The 15,757-nt window shown below is 42.3% G+C and overlaps 1 protein-coding gene across 1 annotated transcript in view; it reads right to left on the reverse strand.

Annotated features, from left to right (window-relative positions):
- The window catches only part of CAPN15 (calpain 15), a 1,742,089-nt gene that overhangs the window by 598,559 nt on the left and 1,127,773 nt on the right, over window positions 1-15,757 (reverse strand). Inside the window, exons 4-5 of the mRNA XM_044088958.1 lie at window positions 2,716-2,899; window positions 2,460-2,570 (exon numbers count right to left, since the gene is read on the reverse strand). Of these exons, the coding sequence (XP_043944893.1) occupies window positions 2,460-2,570; window positions 2,716-2,899 (295 nt within the window). The remainder of the gene's footprint in view (window positions 1-2,459; window positions 2,571-2,715; window positions 2,900-15,757) is intronic.

The following is a 15,757-nucleotide window of genomic DNA, read 5'->3' on the forward strand; positions in this document are numbered from 1 at the left end:
GAAGCTTGGAAGAGGGCAAAAGTTTAGAAGGCTTGTCAGAGGAGACTGACACCACAGCAGGATCACCAGAAGGACACTAAGAATTAACAAGTCTCAGGAACCTTAAAGAACCTGCCAGGTTCTTGGGAGCAGGAGGCTGAAAAATCAGGATACTTAGAAGCAGCTATAAAGGTGTCTAACAATGCAGCCAACATAGGAGGTCTTGCAGAAAGTTTAGAAGTGTCCACCTGAAGCAGCTCATAATATCTTTTATGGATATCAAACACTTAAGAAGAATCCCACTTAAATTATTCCATCATTCTAGCTATAGTGTCTCCAAAAGACAATTCTTCAAAATGAGACTTATGACCAATGGACTCTTCTTCATCAAAACCATAAGCAAAAGCCAAAGGCATCTGGGAAGAGGGATATCTGGCAGAGATTTCTTGGCCTTCTTATTTAATGGTACCTCAGGATTAGAAGATTTTGCCATGCTACCCTGGGCAAACAGTTTAAGCCTGTTGTTCTCAAGACAGATGGCCACGGAAGACAACCAGCTTCAAAGAGTCTTAGGCACAAGCACAAGAGCTTTACAAATACTACAGGACGTACGGCTGTGGGAAGCTCCCAGACTAAAAAAAAAAACTGTTTGTGACTATGCTTATGGGGAATCTGCCTCACACACTGTCATTTTCCCATCTTGGATGACTTGAACTCGAGGTAACCAAAAGACAAGACCAAAAGAAAAAGAAAAGAAACAAGACCCCACCAGGGCACTTATCTGACAGATAAGCATTCAGCACAGCAAGACGGCATTCAGATAGACAAGAGATGATGGCGTTTGGACTGGTGGCAAAGTTAAGGGTAACTGCATTTGTACGTTACCTTTATGCCATAAGTCCTGTACGGGGAGTATACGTGTGATGTATGGTGCTTACAAGATAGAAAGGCTTTGGTATACTGGCTGGTCTTTGGGCTATCCTTGGCAAGAGATTCCTAAAGTGAACAACACTGCATCAGTGATATAGAAGGACATCAAAGAGTACCCCTCAGGAATGATTTAATCAGCCAAAAAGTCCAGAATGGCATCTAAAGGAGCTGAAAAAAGATCTAAACCTTTAAAGAAAACCCAAATGATGAAACATTTCCACTTACTAGCTTATACTTTCTGGGTAGAAGGCTTCTGGGATGAGGAATGTATTTGTATAACTTTGTCAAAGAGCTTGGGATTCCTGGCCCCCACAGCAATCAGAAAAAACGTGTGGTCAATTTGAGGAAGCAAATGTTGGGTACGACTTGCTGAACCAATCCATGTGGGGGTACATAGTTTACAGCTATTGCCTTTGTTTTATCTTCATTAACTTTGTATCCCAGAAATACTTGAAACTGTCTCAAAATGTTTCACAACACTGAAATGTCCTTTTCTGGTTTTCATAAGGTTTAAAATAAAATCATCTGTAAATACAGCCAGTTTTTCTTACCATACCAATTACATCTTTGAACTTCTAAGTCCTTTATTTTCTTTGCCAGTGGTTCTAAATATAACACAAATAAAGAGGAAAGAGGACATCCTTGCTTGGTTCCTCTGCTGAAAAAGAACTTATCAGAGAGGAACCCACCCACTTTAATTTTTGACTCCAGTCCGATCCCTCATATATCCCTCCCAATGAACCTTACAATATTATCGGGGAATGCAAATGCTTCCATTGCCCTACTCATAAAATCGCAGCTTACTCTAGCGAATGCTTTCTTTGCACTCTGCATCAATACCCACTAACTACAATGGTATTTTCTTACATTCTGCTTCCCTCTGGATCATCATTGTTCTACTAGTGTTGTGAAATGTTTGCCTCCCCTCCACAAAACCGCACTGATCCATCTCTATCAATTTCAGTCTCAACTTTGCCATTTTTTTACTCATTACAGACAAACACTTTACAATCATGTTTTGTAACTGAAATGGACCTATATGAAGCTGGAACTGATGAGTCTTTACCATCTTTAGGTATTACAACCACCACTTTCTTCCAAGTTGTTGGTGCTTCTCCAACTTTTAAAATACTGTTAAACAAAAACTTCCAGATCTTTATCAGTTTCTTCCCTCCTAATTTCCAAACTTACACAGGAATGACATCTATTCCTGGGGACTTTCCTGTGGATTGGTTATACATCACTGTTTTTATCTCATCTCCTCCTATCCTGTTAGTAACCGACTCTCATCTATCTCTAACCTTGTCATATTTAATTCTTCCATAAACATTTCCATTTGTACATTTTCTTGAGCTTATGTCATAAGTCAACAAAGATGTTTCTTGCTTAAAGAAAAAAGAAAAAAAAAACTATCAGCAAATATAGCAGCTCAGCTCTTATAGTCTGGCACATGACATCAGTAAATGCACTGGCAGGAGAAGCATGCACTCCGCCAAACACAAGCGCTAAAGAGAGAGAAGCAGCTAAGCTCAAACGATGGAAGAGGAAACCCCAACATTCAATCCACTGATAGTAGCTGCCAATTCTTTTTTCTCAGTCTGAATGAAGCTTATAACCTTTATTTCCTCTTTCAATGTTGCATTTATTACATAATGGAAGTTCTATAAATGTATACATTAGATACAATTTTAGACACAGAAATATAACCATGCCGACATAACCAAAATTCTTTCACTTAAAAATAGATGGAATAAGTTTTTTACCAGTTCCAAAAGCACAGTATCACCATTTAACTACAGCACTGACCTGAGAAAACAGCAAGCAACCGACTTCATCACAAGGCAGCATATCATCCACAAGAACTGTTGTCCATGTCCCATCTTTACACAGTCGCACTTGGTAGGCCCCTTCTGGACATATAATTCGAGTTATCATCACTCTCTCCACCAGCTCTGGCCGTTCTGCTAAAACTGCTAATGCACTCAGAAACCTGTAATTCATAAAGGAAAAAAACATCCTTACTAAGAATAACAATGTAGCATGCACTAAAGGCTATTTACAGCAGGAGGTCTCAATGACTTACCCTGCCTCCTTGGTCACTTATAAATTACAACTGATCAAAATACAACCTTCCTCGGACTTATCCCAAAAGAAATAAGATATATATAATTTCCACTTGTGAAATGTCCCACCATTTTTGAAACCACAAGCTCTTCTGTAATCTCTTAGTCATTTGACTTTTAAGTATATTTTATCAGAAAATAATAAAGCAATGGTATATTGGCATAAATAAGAACAAATGGAGAATAACTTTATCTCTGGTTACAAGCGACTCATGAGACTGTGCATCAAATAATGTGAATGCAACTGGAGACCACCATCTATCAGACACAAGACTTTTCCGCATCTTTGATCTACCCTGCAAATAATATTTCTTCAATTGGATCTTGAATCCCATACCCAACATTTTTGAAATGTGCAGTCGAATTCTCACACAGCTTCTCTATTAACTTTTATCTACAATGTAATTATTAGGAGCCCATCGATCATAGACCATTCCTTGAGGTGCATGCCTCCCAAGGTCATTCTCTTCAGCCCTCTCAGTTTGTTTGTGTCTTTCAGCTTTTCCCGGTTAGGGGTCGCCACAGTGGAACTCCGGTCCGCTAATGTTTGGTAGTGGATTTTTACGTACCGGGTTACCAGCCCTGATGCACAACCTTCAACGAAGGCACGCCCCATTCACGTATGCCTCCACACAGAAGACGCTCTAGCTGAGAATCGAACGGGACAACGTCTTACTGTGAGGCGACAATGCTACCACAGCGCCACCACCGCAGTCTTAGTTAACGACCAAAAATTGCTCACATATCTTTCAGAGACCATGTTATTCATCCGGACCTGGCATGACATCTTCCTCTTACTTAGCATGCCCCCCTAAGCTATACTTTCACAGCCAAATCCAGATGACGCAATGCACTTGTCATAGCCCTGCCTCTGCTTCCAGTGGAGATGCTGGAGATGGCTATACAGCCAAAACTTCATTCTTCCCTCCAGTCAGTTCTTCTTGAAAGCCCACTTGTTTCTGAACATGCATCTTTGGGGGATCAAACAGATACTCTGTTTCTACAACATCAGGCCATTTCTCATAAAACACCATTTAGAAAAATGGATTCCTCCCTGATCTTTGCCACCTCTTAAGACACTAGATAAGTTTTCATCATGCCTTTCATCTCCCTTTTTTCTCCTGAGAAAAAGGAAATCAGTAAGTTGTTATGCTCTTAAGTTCACAGTTTCTGGTGTATTATCATACCATAAAAGCCAGTCAAAAGACTGTCGCCATTCTGCTTATGTTCTTAGGGTTGCAGTTCACTTTGTCAACAACAATTTTGCTGGCAATGTGAACTACAGCATCAGTTTACTGACAAGTTTAAGTGAAAGTTCACTTTGTCAATAAATGTCCATACATATGATTTTGCAGACACAGATAAGTGTGTTGAAGTTAGAGGTGGGCATGTATGTGTGAATGTTTGCAGGTTAGGGTTATTGTAAGGGTTAGGTAAGGGAACAGATTTTAGTTGTTTTTGTGTCAGTGTTTGTGGGTTAGGGCTATTGCAAGGGTTAGGTAAGAGAAGATGTGTGATGGTGTGTGCATGGGTCTGAGCCTGCCTTGTGTACTGGGCAATGTTACAGAAAGCATTTTTTCTAACGTAAGGTGAAAGGTCAGGGTTAGGGAGAAGCTCTCCCTTCCCACCTAACTAATGCGTGCTAATCATAACCCTGCACCTTACCTTAGAAAAATCCATTCCATAAAACCACCACTACTCACACAAATGATGGTATTGTTAGTGTTTTGTGATTTTCTTGTTTATTTTATTTTTAATTTAAACTGATCACAAAAGGAGACAGACCTTTTTGTGGTTAGTTTAATGTGCTTTTTTGTCAGTATCGTGATGAGTTAGGAATGTTAAAATGTCAGCATTTGAGCATCAGTATTTTTAAAATATAATTGTTCACAGAAAGATGGGACTTACCCATTTCTGTGTATTTTATTCCACAAAGGGCCTCAGCATACATCTGTACACTGAGATAAATGTATTCTCCACTCACTATGTTTCTTCTTTAGCATAAAAGTACACTAATGTTATTCTACCTTCTGAGAACATGTACTTGACAATAATTTGGATAACCAAACATTCATTTTTGGTTCTGTTTGTCTTCTTGAGAAGTTTACAAACTAAAGAGGGTGATATTACACAGATGTATTACTCTATTTCTTTGCCCCAATATGAATGTGTTTGTTATGCCTGTTATCAATGAACTATGTCAAGGCCACTTGTCATTACCCACCCTTTCGCCTCAAGGAAGCCAATAGTCTGCAGAACACTAGCAAAATCCCCTAGCAAGGAAAGTTAGTCAGCTAGTCGTTCATTCTATGACTACACTCTTAGTCCAATTCAGGACTTCGGGAGAAGCTATCCTGATGCCAGCACTCAGTGGGTGCAAGGCAAAGAAACTAATCTGTCTAGGATACCAGTGTACTGCCGCAGTACCTGTGCAGACGCACAAAGGCACACACCAGGCAGTTGAAAAGATTGACAAGTCATCTATATTATATCTTTGGTATATGGGAGGAAACTAACACCCAACAAAAACTTGCACGGACACAGAAAAGACATGCACCTACTGCAAAAAAGACAATAAATGAACTGGGGAACAATTGATGTTAGATAGCATTGCTAACTAATGTGCCATTTAGAAAATCAGCTACAATCCACTAACAACTAGTCCTAATGGTGTCCCAGTCAACAGCAGCGCCAAAAGGATTTAATGCTAATGACTGAGAAACTGAAAAGTACAGGACAACAAAATTACCTTAAAAACATGGAACTACTCAACAAATAGAGGGTCCCCTAAATACGTCAAAGTGCGAGCACATGAGTATACAAAAAAAGTGTACATGTGTTATATGCTGCAAAAATACAGTATGCCAAACAGCGCATGTTGAAACAGAAAATAACATGCATGTATCCATTTATTATAGTTGCCACACAATCTTGCTAATATTAACTTAAATGATCTGAGCATTATTGTATGCCTGAAGACAACTGTACAACATACATATATGCATGTGGTGAGAAACTGAGTGCTACAGGATACACGCACACATTATGCTAAATTCTTATTTCCCTCACAGCCATGGAAGCTGTGAAGAAATGAGTCACAAAGGCTAGCAAAGACAAGGAGAGAATAAACGTTGCATTTAAAAGCTGCTAAATACACTGCAGGACACTTCGCAGGAAGAAAACTGAAACCTAGTTAAAACATTCTGATTTATACTGGAACAGATGTATACCCTAAGCAAAGCAGGAACAGGCAACAGCCAAGTATAAGAGGAGTGTTGCTTCCACCCAAGGATGCAATCACACAGAGGGTGGGGGAGGGCAGGGGTGGGCAGCAACTGTAGTAAGATTCTACAAACAGGCCCAAAGGAACTAAGAGACACAGGCAAAGGAACTCTTCCTGAAAGCTTTGATATGTGACCACTTAGCAGATTTGTACCACATCAACAGGGACAGCTGAAGTCAATCCACTTAATAAGATGATTACTATTTTTTTCCTGTTTCCACACACACACACACACACACACACACACACACACACACACACACACACACACACACACACAGACACCACACACACGCTCATGTTAAATTCCCTTGTTTTCTAGCTTTCCACCTGTACAAAGAAATATGTTCTTAAATATGCAGCCATACTTAAGGGAGAATGAATGAAGGTTAAAGAGAATTCACACGCATGACAGATGTGCATTTGACACTTCTTGTTCAGTAAAGATGTGTGCTGCAGTGAGCAACTACTGGGATTTATCCATCTATGTATCCATTCACATTTGAGTACAAGGAAAGTCCGACTGGGTAGGTGGCTATTTTCAGCAGCGGCCCAGTGATAAAAGTTCAAAAGTATTACAAAAACATTTTAAGAACAATTTTACAATCTGCAAAAATAATACAATATAAAGTAATTTAAAGAAATCACAATTTAAACAATTACAGCTAATTAATGCGAAAACGGTTAACAGTATTTACAACGTGTATGGCAATTATTAATATTTAGAGAAATTTTAGCTAGTTTTGAAAAATTAAAAGGTAAGTTAGTGTAATACAAACAGGAATTGCAATATTAAGTGACAGAAAAAAGACTTATGACATATTTAGTCAGAGAGTTAAGGGGGACAGGGAGGTTGGCATAATGGTTAAGATATTTGCCTTACAGACACAAGGTGCAGGGTTTGATTCTCACATGGGTTACTTTGCTAGGCCTAAAATGGCCCACAGGGGCAGTTAACCTAGTATTGATCTCTAAACCTATGATTGAAGTAAGGAAGTGAGTGAAGAAGAGGAACTAAGGAGGTATAAGGTATGAATAGTTACCTATTCATTTTCAGGGATATAATTCATCTTGGGATTGAGCAAGAACAGAGACATATTTTGGCTATAAAGCTTTTCAGAATGGTTTTAAAGGACAGGAGAGAAGTTACTGACCTGATGGATACAGATACAACATTCCAGGCCTTAGCAATTTGGTATAAATACAGACCATACAAAGCAGATTTGATAGGTGTGTACACAAGAGAGCAGTTTTTTATCACTGGATTGTAATGACAGAGTGGCAACATAGTTGTTCAAAATGTTTTTTAAAGCTGGAGAAGCACATGGATGCTGGATAATTTTATAGTTGTGAGAAGCTGTGTAAATGTAAGTTGATGGGGTAGTTATAATCAGTTAAGGCTTTTCAATATTATACAGTACTGTATTTTGAAAGGGGTATTTGCTGCAAAATTGGCCACTTTATTACAGCATTGTTCAAGTTTTGCTATTTGTGATGCCTGGAAGTTAGTAAGGATGGAAGCATCATAAAGTAGTGAGGGGAGGAGCTAAGTAGTGTCAAGTGTAGTTTTAGTTGTGCAGTTGAGAAAGTTTTTATCTCTGTAAAGCACCCCTAGATTTGGTGAGTTTATTTTATGCAATTTTATATAAGCAGGTTAAATTTAAGATAATCATCCACAATTATCCCTAATTTGCTAGGAGAAGCAACTTCAATGATTACATTATTAAAAGAGATGATTTTAAATTTTGCTTTTTCATGAGACAGGAATTTGTGGGGGAAAAGTCATTTTTGCGAAAGGGTGGGGTTTAGTATGAGACATGAGTTACAAAGCCATGTTCAAGTGGCCATTAAAGTTTCCTGTTTACCTTTAAGTATAATGTACTTATTAATGCCACATACCTGCAGAACCTTTTATGTTACCTTAATTTCATTTACTTTCTATCCACCTAAGTGGCAAGGTCCTTCTACATCCCTTTCCATCCATGATCCAGGCCATAACAGTTTGACGTAACTAATAACTTCTCTATGTGCTATCCCTGGAAGCACAATCACTTATGACTGACGTATATTGCCACATCATGTGCCAAACCAGAACAGGAAGAGGTTCTCCCGTTCGATTCTCGGCTAGAGCGCTTTCTGTGTGGAGTCTGCATGTCCTCCCCGCGGTCGAGTGATGCTAAAGACATGCAAGTAGGTGCAAGGGTGAATGGGCATCCCTTCTTTGAAGGCTGAGTGTCAGGCAGGCAACTCGGCACCGTAAAAATCCACTGCCAATCATGAGCGGACCGGAGTTTCTCTGTGGCAACCCCTAACTGGGAAAAGCTGAAAGACTTTTTAATCTCTAATTCTAACAATTATGCACTCAGCTAGTTAGCTTAGCTTGAAAAGTGAAGAAAAAAGAAATATACTAACAGCTTGACATACAGGAAAATCCAATCACTGATTCTGGATGGTGCTCCTTCCATGATCATACCTCTCAACCTGCACACATGAAAGATAAATGCAAATGCTCCTGAAAAGTAGGTACAGCTGCCCAAAAATCTGGACACCTAATTACTATAAAACTTGCAGATGGAATAGCTTAAAACTCCTTCCACTTCCATCTTTTACTAATCTCTTCTGTAAAGTGAAATTATGCACATCATATTGCAGCATGGGCTGGATAAAGTCTTAAAACCCACTGTAGGTTAGCTGGGTGACATGACAGTAAAAATATCTACAACAGTAGTACTGGATGACACATAGCACATACATGGAGACATCTGTCTATGTCTGATACTGCACTTGGAAAGGGCACTTGCAGTACCTGGGGTTTGATCATGTATCCCTGACATGCTGTGTGGACAGGCAGCTGTACCGTAAGCTGGCAGTATGCTATTAAATGTTAGTTCCCATATCTGCAGTGTAATCGTGTAAGGGTACCTAACAGCTCTGGTGTGGCCCCACTACCCATCGTGACTGTGAAAAAATGTTGGTGTGAGATGCTGGTGGCATAAATGTACAGGAAGTGAGGGTAGTAAGTGGGCATGTGTCCCACAACTTGTTATGTGTTCTACCTGCAGACCGATGGTCAATATATCACACATAAAGTAAGTATTAGCATGGAGACTGACTTAAGTATAGCGTTCTTACTAATGCCACATAACTCAAAAATGTTTTATGGCATCTTAATTTTATTTACTTGCTATCCACCTATGCAACGTGGTCCTTCTGTGTTCCTTTTCCATCCACAAACAAGACCATTATGGCAACAGTACATGCAAAGTACAGTTGTGTACACTTACCATAAATGTAGATGTTAAGAGTGTATTCACTGTTGTAGTCCTCACACTTGGGTTATCCTGCCAGGGGTAGCCCTCAGTCGGCTCGAATACCAGAGGCTTAGTATTTCTGTGTCGGTTGCTGTCACTCCAGGACTGACATCAGTTCGTCAGTGGTATAAAAACAGGCAGCTGACTCCATTACTTTAGTTTTTCTTGCCCCAAATGTCAGGAGCCCCCAAACAGGGAGCTATGTTATGGTGGAAGAACACCACCAGTAGAAAGTAAATACTAAAAATTCCTGTAAGGAGCGAGGAGGACAGACAGCGAGAGAGACAAGGGGGGTGGAGGGTGGGAAACCAGGACTGCAAAAGTTAATACACTCTAACATCTACATTTATGGTATGTGTACACAACTGTACTATGTTCTTCGTGTTTCACTGTTGCAATCATCAAACTTGGGTTGATTCCCAAAGCTGAAGTAAAGGGTGGAGACTGTCAAGAAGAGTTGGGGCTAGCTAGTATGCCCTGCAAGACTGTGGTTGCAAAAACTGCCCTAGATTTGGAAAAGATAGGAAGGTGGTAATGCTTGGTGAAGGTATGAAGAGAACTCCATATTGCAGCCTCCAGGATGTCCTTGGTAGGGACCCCTCTGAGAAAAGCTGCAGAGGTGGAAACTGCCCTTGTGGAATGTGCCCTGACCTCCATAGGGGGCACTTTACCATGGTGTTTGTAACAGAAATGGATACTGTGTGCTATCCATTTGGAGATGGTTTGTTTGGTTATGGCCTTGCCCTCCGCCCCTGCTGCAAAGCTGACTAGTAATTGGTCAGTTTACCTAAAGGGCGTAGTCCTGTCCAGGTAGAATCCGAGTTGTCTGTGCACATCTAGAGAGTGCAGAATCTTTCTCCCTTATTTTGAGGCTTAGGGAAAAAGGTGGGCAAATGAATAGATCGGTTGAGAGCCACACTGGACACCACTTTAGGCATGAAAGTTGGGTTAGTCCTGAGGGAGACCCTGTCTGCATGAAAAAATGATGAAGGGCTCCACAGCCATGATTGCTTGTAGCTCAGACACTCTTCTAGCTGAAGTGATGGCCAGAAGCAAGGCTGTTATCCAAGAGAGGAATTTTAACTCTGCTGGAGATGCAAGGCTCAAAGGTGTGTGTGTGTGTGGGGGGGGGGGGGGGAGGGGTAGCATGAGCTTTTCCAACACAAAGTCAAGTTCCCAAGCTGGGGAAGGAGCTTTTCTGGGTGGCCTTAAATTGTCAGCTCCTCTTAGGAACTGTTTGATGAGAGGGTGAGAAAAGAGAGGTGGCTCTGTGCTGTAATGAGCAGAGATGGCAGAGACATGAATTTTAACAGAAGAGAAGGATAGGCCCCTGTGAAGTAGGTCTGCTAGTAATCCAGGATGAGAGGTAGGGAGGGCTGTGCTGTTTCAGCTGCATTAGCCTGGATGCAGGTGCAATACCTTTTCCACTTGTCAGCATAGGATTTTCTAGTTCTGGGACGTCTGGCCTCAAGTATAATGTCCAGGACTTGCTTGCTTAGGTTGGCAACTGGAGGAGAGGTCAGGGAATAAGCCAGGCTGCCAGGTTCAGGGTCTGCAATTGTGAATGCAAGAATTCTCCAGTCTGCTGGGTCAGGAGAGTTGGGATCTGAGGAAGTGCCATGGAGGCAGGAGTGACAGACTGCACAGCAGTGGGTACCACTGTTGGCGTGGCCAGTCTGGGGCATTCAAGACTGCTCTTGGTTTTTCCTCCCTTATTTTGACTAGTGCCCTTGTAAGAAGAGGTAGAGGGGGAAATGCATAGATCGAGAGGTTTACCCATTGGAAGAATAGGGCATCCACTTTCCTGGCCTTGCTGTGAGGTTCCCTGGTGCAGAATTTGCTAAGCTGGTGGTTGTTGTGGGAGACAAATAGGTCCACCTTCGGGCTGCTCCATTTCTGGGTTACAAGGTTGAAGGTGCTATGGTTTAGTTGCCACTCGTATGGGTTTAGGAGATTTCTGCTTAAATTGTCTGCCAGAGAGCTTTGGTTGCCTGGCAGGAATTGTGCTAGCAGGTGAATTTGCATAGCTGAAGCTGTGCGCCAAAGGGTCATGGCTAGCCTGCAGAGGGGATAAGAGTGAGTTCCTCCCTGCTTGTTGATGTACCACATCACTGAGGTGTTGCCTGTTTTGATTAATAGAGGCCCCGGAGAGAGTAGGGGTCTGAAAGCTGTCAGAGCGTGCTGAACAGCTGGCATCTCTTTTTGGCTGATGTGCAGATATATTTGATTTGGGCTCCAGTGGCCCTGAATGCACCTGCCGTCCAGGTGCACACCCCAGGCATAGTCTGATGCGTCTGTGGTTAGGGTCTGGGCGGTGTGGAGTTGTGAAAAGGGAAGGCCCTTGCTGTGGTTGCATGCTGCTGCCCACCACAGAAAATCTTTCCTTAGACAAGGTATCATAGGTATGATAGTTTCCAGGTCCTGACAGTGTTGACACCAAAGGCTTTTTAAGTACCACTGAAGATTCCTCATATGCAGTCTGGCATATGGAATGAGTAGAATGCAGGTGCCATGAACCCTAGAGCTTGCCGGATTTTCCATGTGGATAACTGGGTTCTGGTGGCTAGTTAAGAGAAGTAGCCTGTCAGATAGGCTTGTTTTTCTGGAGTAAGGAATGCCATCTGGGATGCTGAGTACAGGCTTGCTCCCAGGAATACAATTTTTTGAGTGGGGACTGGTTTGGATTTCTTTTTGTTTACAGTGTACCCCAGGGAGGTCAGAAAGTCCTTTACAAAGGTCAGGTGCTGTAACAGCTTTTCCTGTCTGCCTGAATCAGGCAGTCATCTAAGTAGGGGTAAATTTGAATATTTCTTTGTCTGCAAAAAGCAATGGCAGGAGCCAGGCATTTTGTGAAAACTCTGGGAGCAGTGGATAAGCCAAAGGGAAGTGCAGAGAACTGAAAGTGCATAGATCCTGCCCTGAAACGTAGATACTCCCTACAGGAATTTCTGATTGGGATGTGCAGAAAGGCCTCTTTTAGGTCTAGGGTGGTTAACCAAGCATCCTTGGATAGCATAGGAAGAAGCTGCTGGAGGGTGAGCATTTTGAATTCTGGTATCACCAGGAAGGTGTTTAGAATTGATAGATAGAGGATTGGGCGCCAGGTGCCATCTTTTCTGGGTACCAGGAAAAGTCTGGAATAGAAACCGTGGCCTATCTGGTTTGCAGGCACAGGCTGTATTGCCCTCATCTCATGAAGAGCAGGGAATGAACTTGGTTTTGGGCCTCTGCCCACTGGTTTGGCAGAAGATCTGGGAACCCTTTTGGGGCTGGCAGTGTATGGAAATCAAATTTGTAGCCCTGGGACACTATGTTGAGGACCCATCGGTCTTTGATGATGGAGGCCCAGTTTTTTTGCATGTGAGGCAAGTTTTCCTCCTAGGGGCACAAACAAGTGGGCAGAGGTAAGGGGTGGAGTTGAAAAGTCATTGTGAGTTCTTTCCATAAGAGGGTGGCTTAGCACTCCCTGTTTTTGAAGTAGAGGAACTCCACTGCTTAGATCTCTGCATTCCCTGGGACTGCTGTCGTGGGGGGGGGGGTCTACTTCCCCTAGGTCTTGTCTGAGCTGGCCTTGAGGGGGCTGGAAAGGACCAGTGCTTGGAGGGGCAATGCCTACTGAATCTCGGAGGCTGGACTTGCAAAATATCTTTAAATGTCTGCACAGATTTTAGCTTTTTCTTCCATGTTTTTAAAACCTCTTCTGCCCTGGTGCCAAACAAATTGTCATTGTTCAATGGTGCATCCAATAGTTTTGATTTGACATGGTCTGGCAAGGTTTGTTCCTTAAACCAAGCAAGCCTTCCAAGTACAGAACTTGTGACTGCTGCCCTGCAGGATGCTTCTAGGGCATCAAAGCCACATTGCAAGGTGGGCTTAGTAACTTGGTTTGCAGAACGCATAAGCTCCTGTAATTCTTTATTTTCTGCACAAGCTGGAAAGGTAGATAATTTTTAAGCAGTTCCATTGTATGCTGCTGGTATTTCAGCATGTGGAACTAACAATGTAGTGCTCTAATGGCAAGAGTTGCAGAGGTGTATAATTTTTTACCCAATCTGTCTAAAGCTCTGGAATCCCTGTCCGAAGGGGTGTTAGCTGTGGTTGCTTTTATTCATTTAGGTCCTTGGGAGATGACCTCTGGGTCAGCAGTAGGATTTTTGAAAATAAATTTGTGTGAGTCAGGGACTCTTAATACCTGTCCGGTTTCCTGGGAGCAGGTGGCAGAGTGTCAGGAGTTAAACTGGACTCCATGAAAACATCATCCACAACTTCCAGGACAAGAGTAATAGCTAAAGGTCTGTGCTGTGGTAAATCGAAACATTTCCTGAGTCTCTTTTTGGAATGAGGATAGTCCTGACATTCCCATTGGAAACGCTCTCTCAAACTATGTAGAGTTTCACCAAATGAAAAATCCTCTGGAGGAGAGGCAAAAGGAATGGATTCCTCTGCATCTGAATCCTCATAAGCAGACAAGGGCATATCTTCATATTCAGAAACCTCAGAGTCATCGGACTCCTGGTCAGATAAAGCTGCTGGGGACAAGTCTCTTTCTTTTAGAAGGAGTAGGCCGGCTTCCCCTAATAAGCATGATAAGGTCTTCCGCCATTTTAAGCATTTGAGATTGAGGCATGGAAGCATGTGCTTGAGCTCGGGTCATCGTTTTTTAGGCGTAGTTCGTACACTGGGCCTTAAAAACTCAGTAGTTTTAGAAAGAACTTAAGACACAAAAGAAGTCGTCGGTTTGTGTCGAATATCGGTAGTGCAAAGAACTTCCTCGGAAGCCGGTGCTTGCTCAGCTGCTCCGGGACCATCCAAGGTAGAGACATCCGCAGGATCCTTAGTCAAAGAAGAGTCTTGTGGCATATCGGACTCCGAACGGGTCTTGGTAGCGGCCTGCAAATCCACAGAAGTGGGCATCAGGGGCTGTGGAAGCGCCTCACTGAGGACCGGCGAACTGGCGACTAGCTTAATGGAAGCATCGTCGGCAGTTTTGGACCCGTGCGGTCTGTCTCTGTCTTTATCCTTACATTTTTTCAGAAGATCGGTAGTCGGATGGCTTACCGAAGCCATTTGTAATATGGAGATCGACAGCAAAAGTATTTAGCTACGATAAGGGCCCAACGACGTATAGTTCTGGCTTTGAACAAAGCACAAAACCGACAGTGAGGGATGTCGTGGTCTGGGCCTAAACAGGTAACGCAGTAAGAATGGAAATCTCGGTGTGGTATTTGCTTTCCACAGGCGAGACAATTGTTAACTTTTTCTGACATTGGTTAGAGCAAGAAAAAAGGATCCCCAACAGGGTACTTAGCTTTAGAAGACTTCAACTTCAATTTTGGAAACGAAAACTCAGGTAGAGGCCGACCGGCACTCGTGCAAACCGCTTCTTCTTCGGGCTCCTCGGCAAGAAAGACTGATGTAATGGTGTCGGCTGCCTTTTTTTATATACCACTGACGACCTGACATCAGTCCTGGAGCGACAGCAACCGATGCAGTAATACTAAGCCTCTGGTATCCGGGCCGACTGAGGTCTACCCCTGGCAGGACAACCCAAGTGTGATGATTGCAACAGTGAAACACGAAGAACATCAGTGCATGTAACATTTACATACAACATATCCTAGGAACCAGACAGTCTACTCTTCACTATGGGAAATACAGGGAAGAAGGCAAAACAGTCTCTCAGCCCTGGGAAGGAACTTCTCTATTAGACCTCACATAGAGCCAAATATGAAGGCCGGGATAGTCATCTCTTGCTAAAAGACAGCAACATATGCAAAAGAATGAAAGACACTGCCAGACACATGCAATGTCTCTGGCTCCCTTACTTTCTGTCTATTCTATTCTTTAGAAGGATCTTCCAAATAGTCTTTATTCTGGACCACTTCCACTACTGATAACACTCTACCCAAACAAAGACTAATGTTGCAGCAGGACTGAAGTGTTAGCTGCAGCAATACTAGCTAATATCAGCAAAAGTAAGAGAAGCAGCATCACTGGTGACACAGATTTCTTACATGATGTCCATAATCGCAGCTGGAGGACTTATACCTCAGGTATCAAATGCAGAAACATTACAGAAAACCTCTAGGAAGAAATATAAAGTGTGCACAACTTTATGGAAACTCTGATGA

This window comes from Protopterus annectens, chromosome 12.part0 (assembly GCF_019279795.1).
Source record: "Protopterus annectens isolate FY-2018-M chromosome 12.part0, PAN1.0, whole genome shotgun sequence".
Lineage (NCBI taxonomy): Eukaryota > Metazoa > Chordata > Ceratodontiformes > Protopteridae > Protopterus > Protopterus annectens.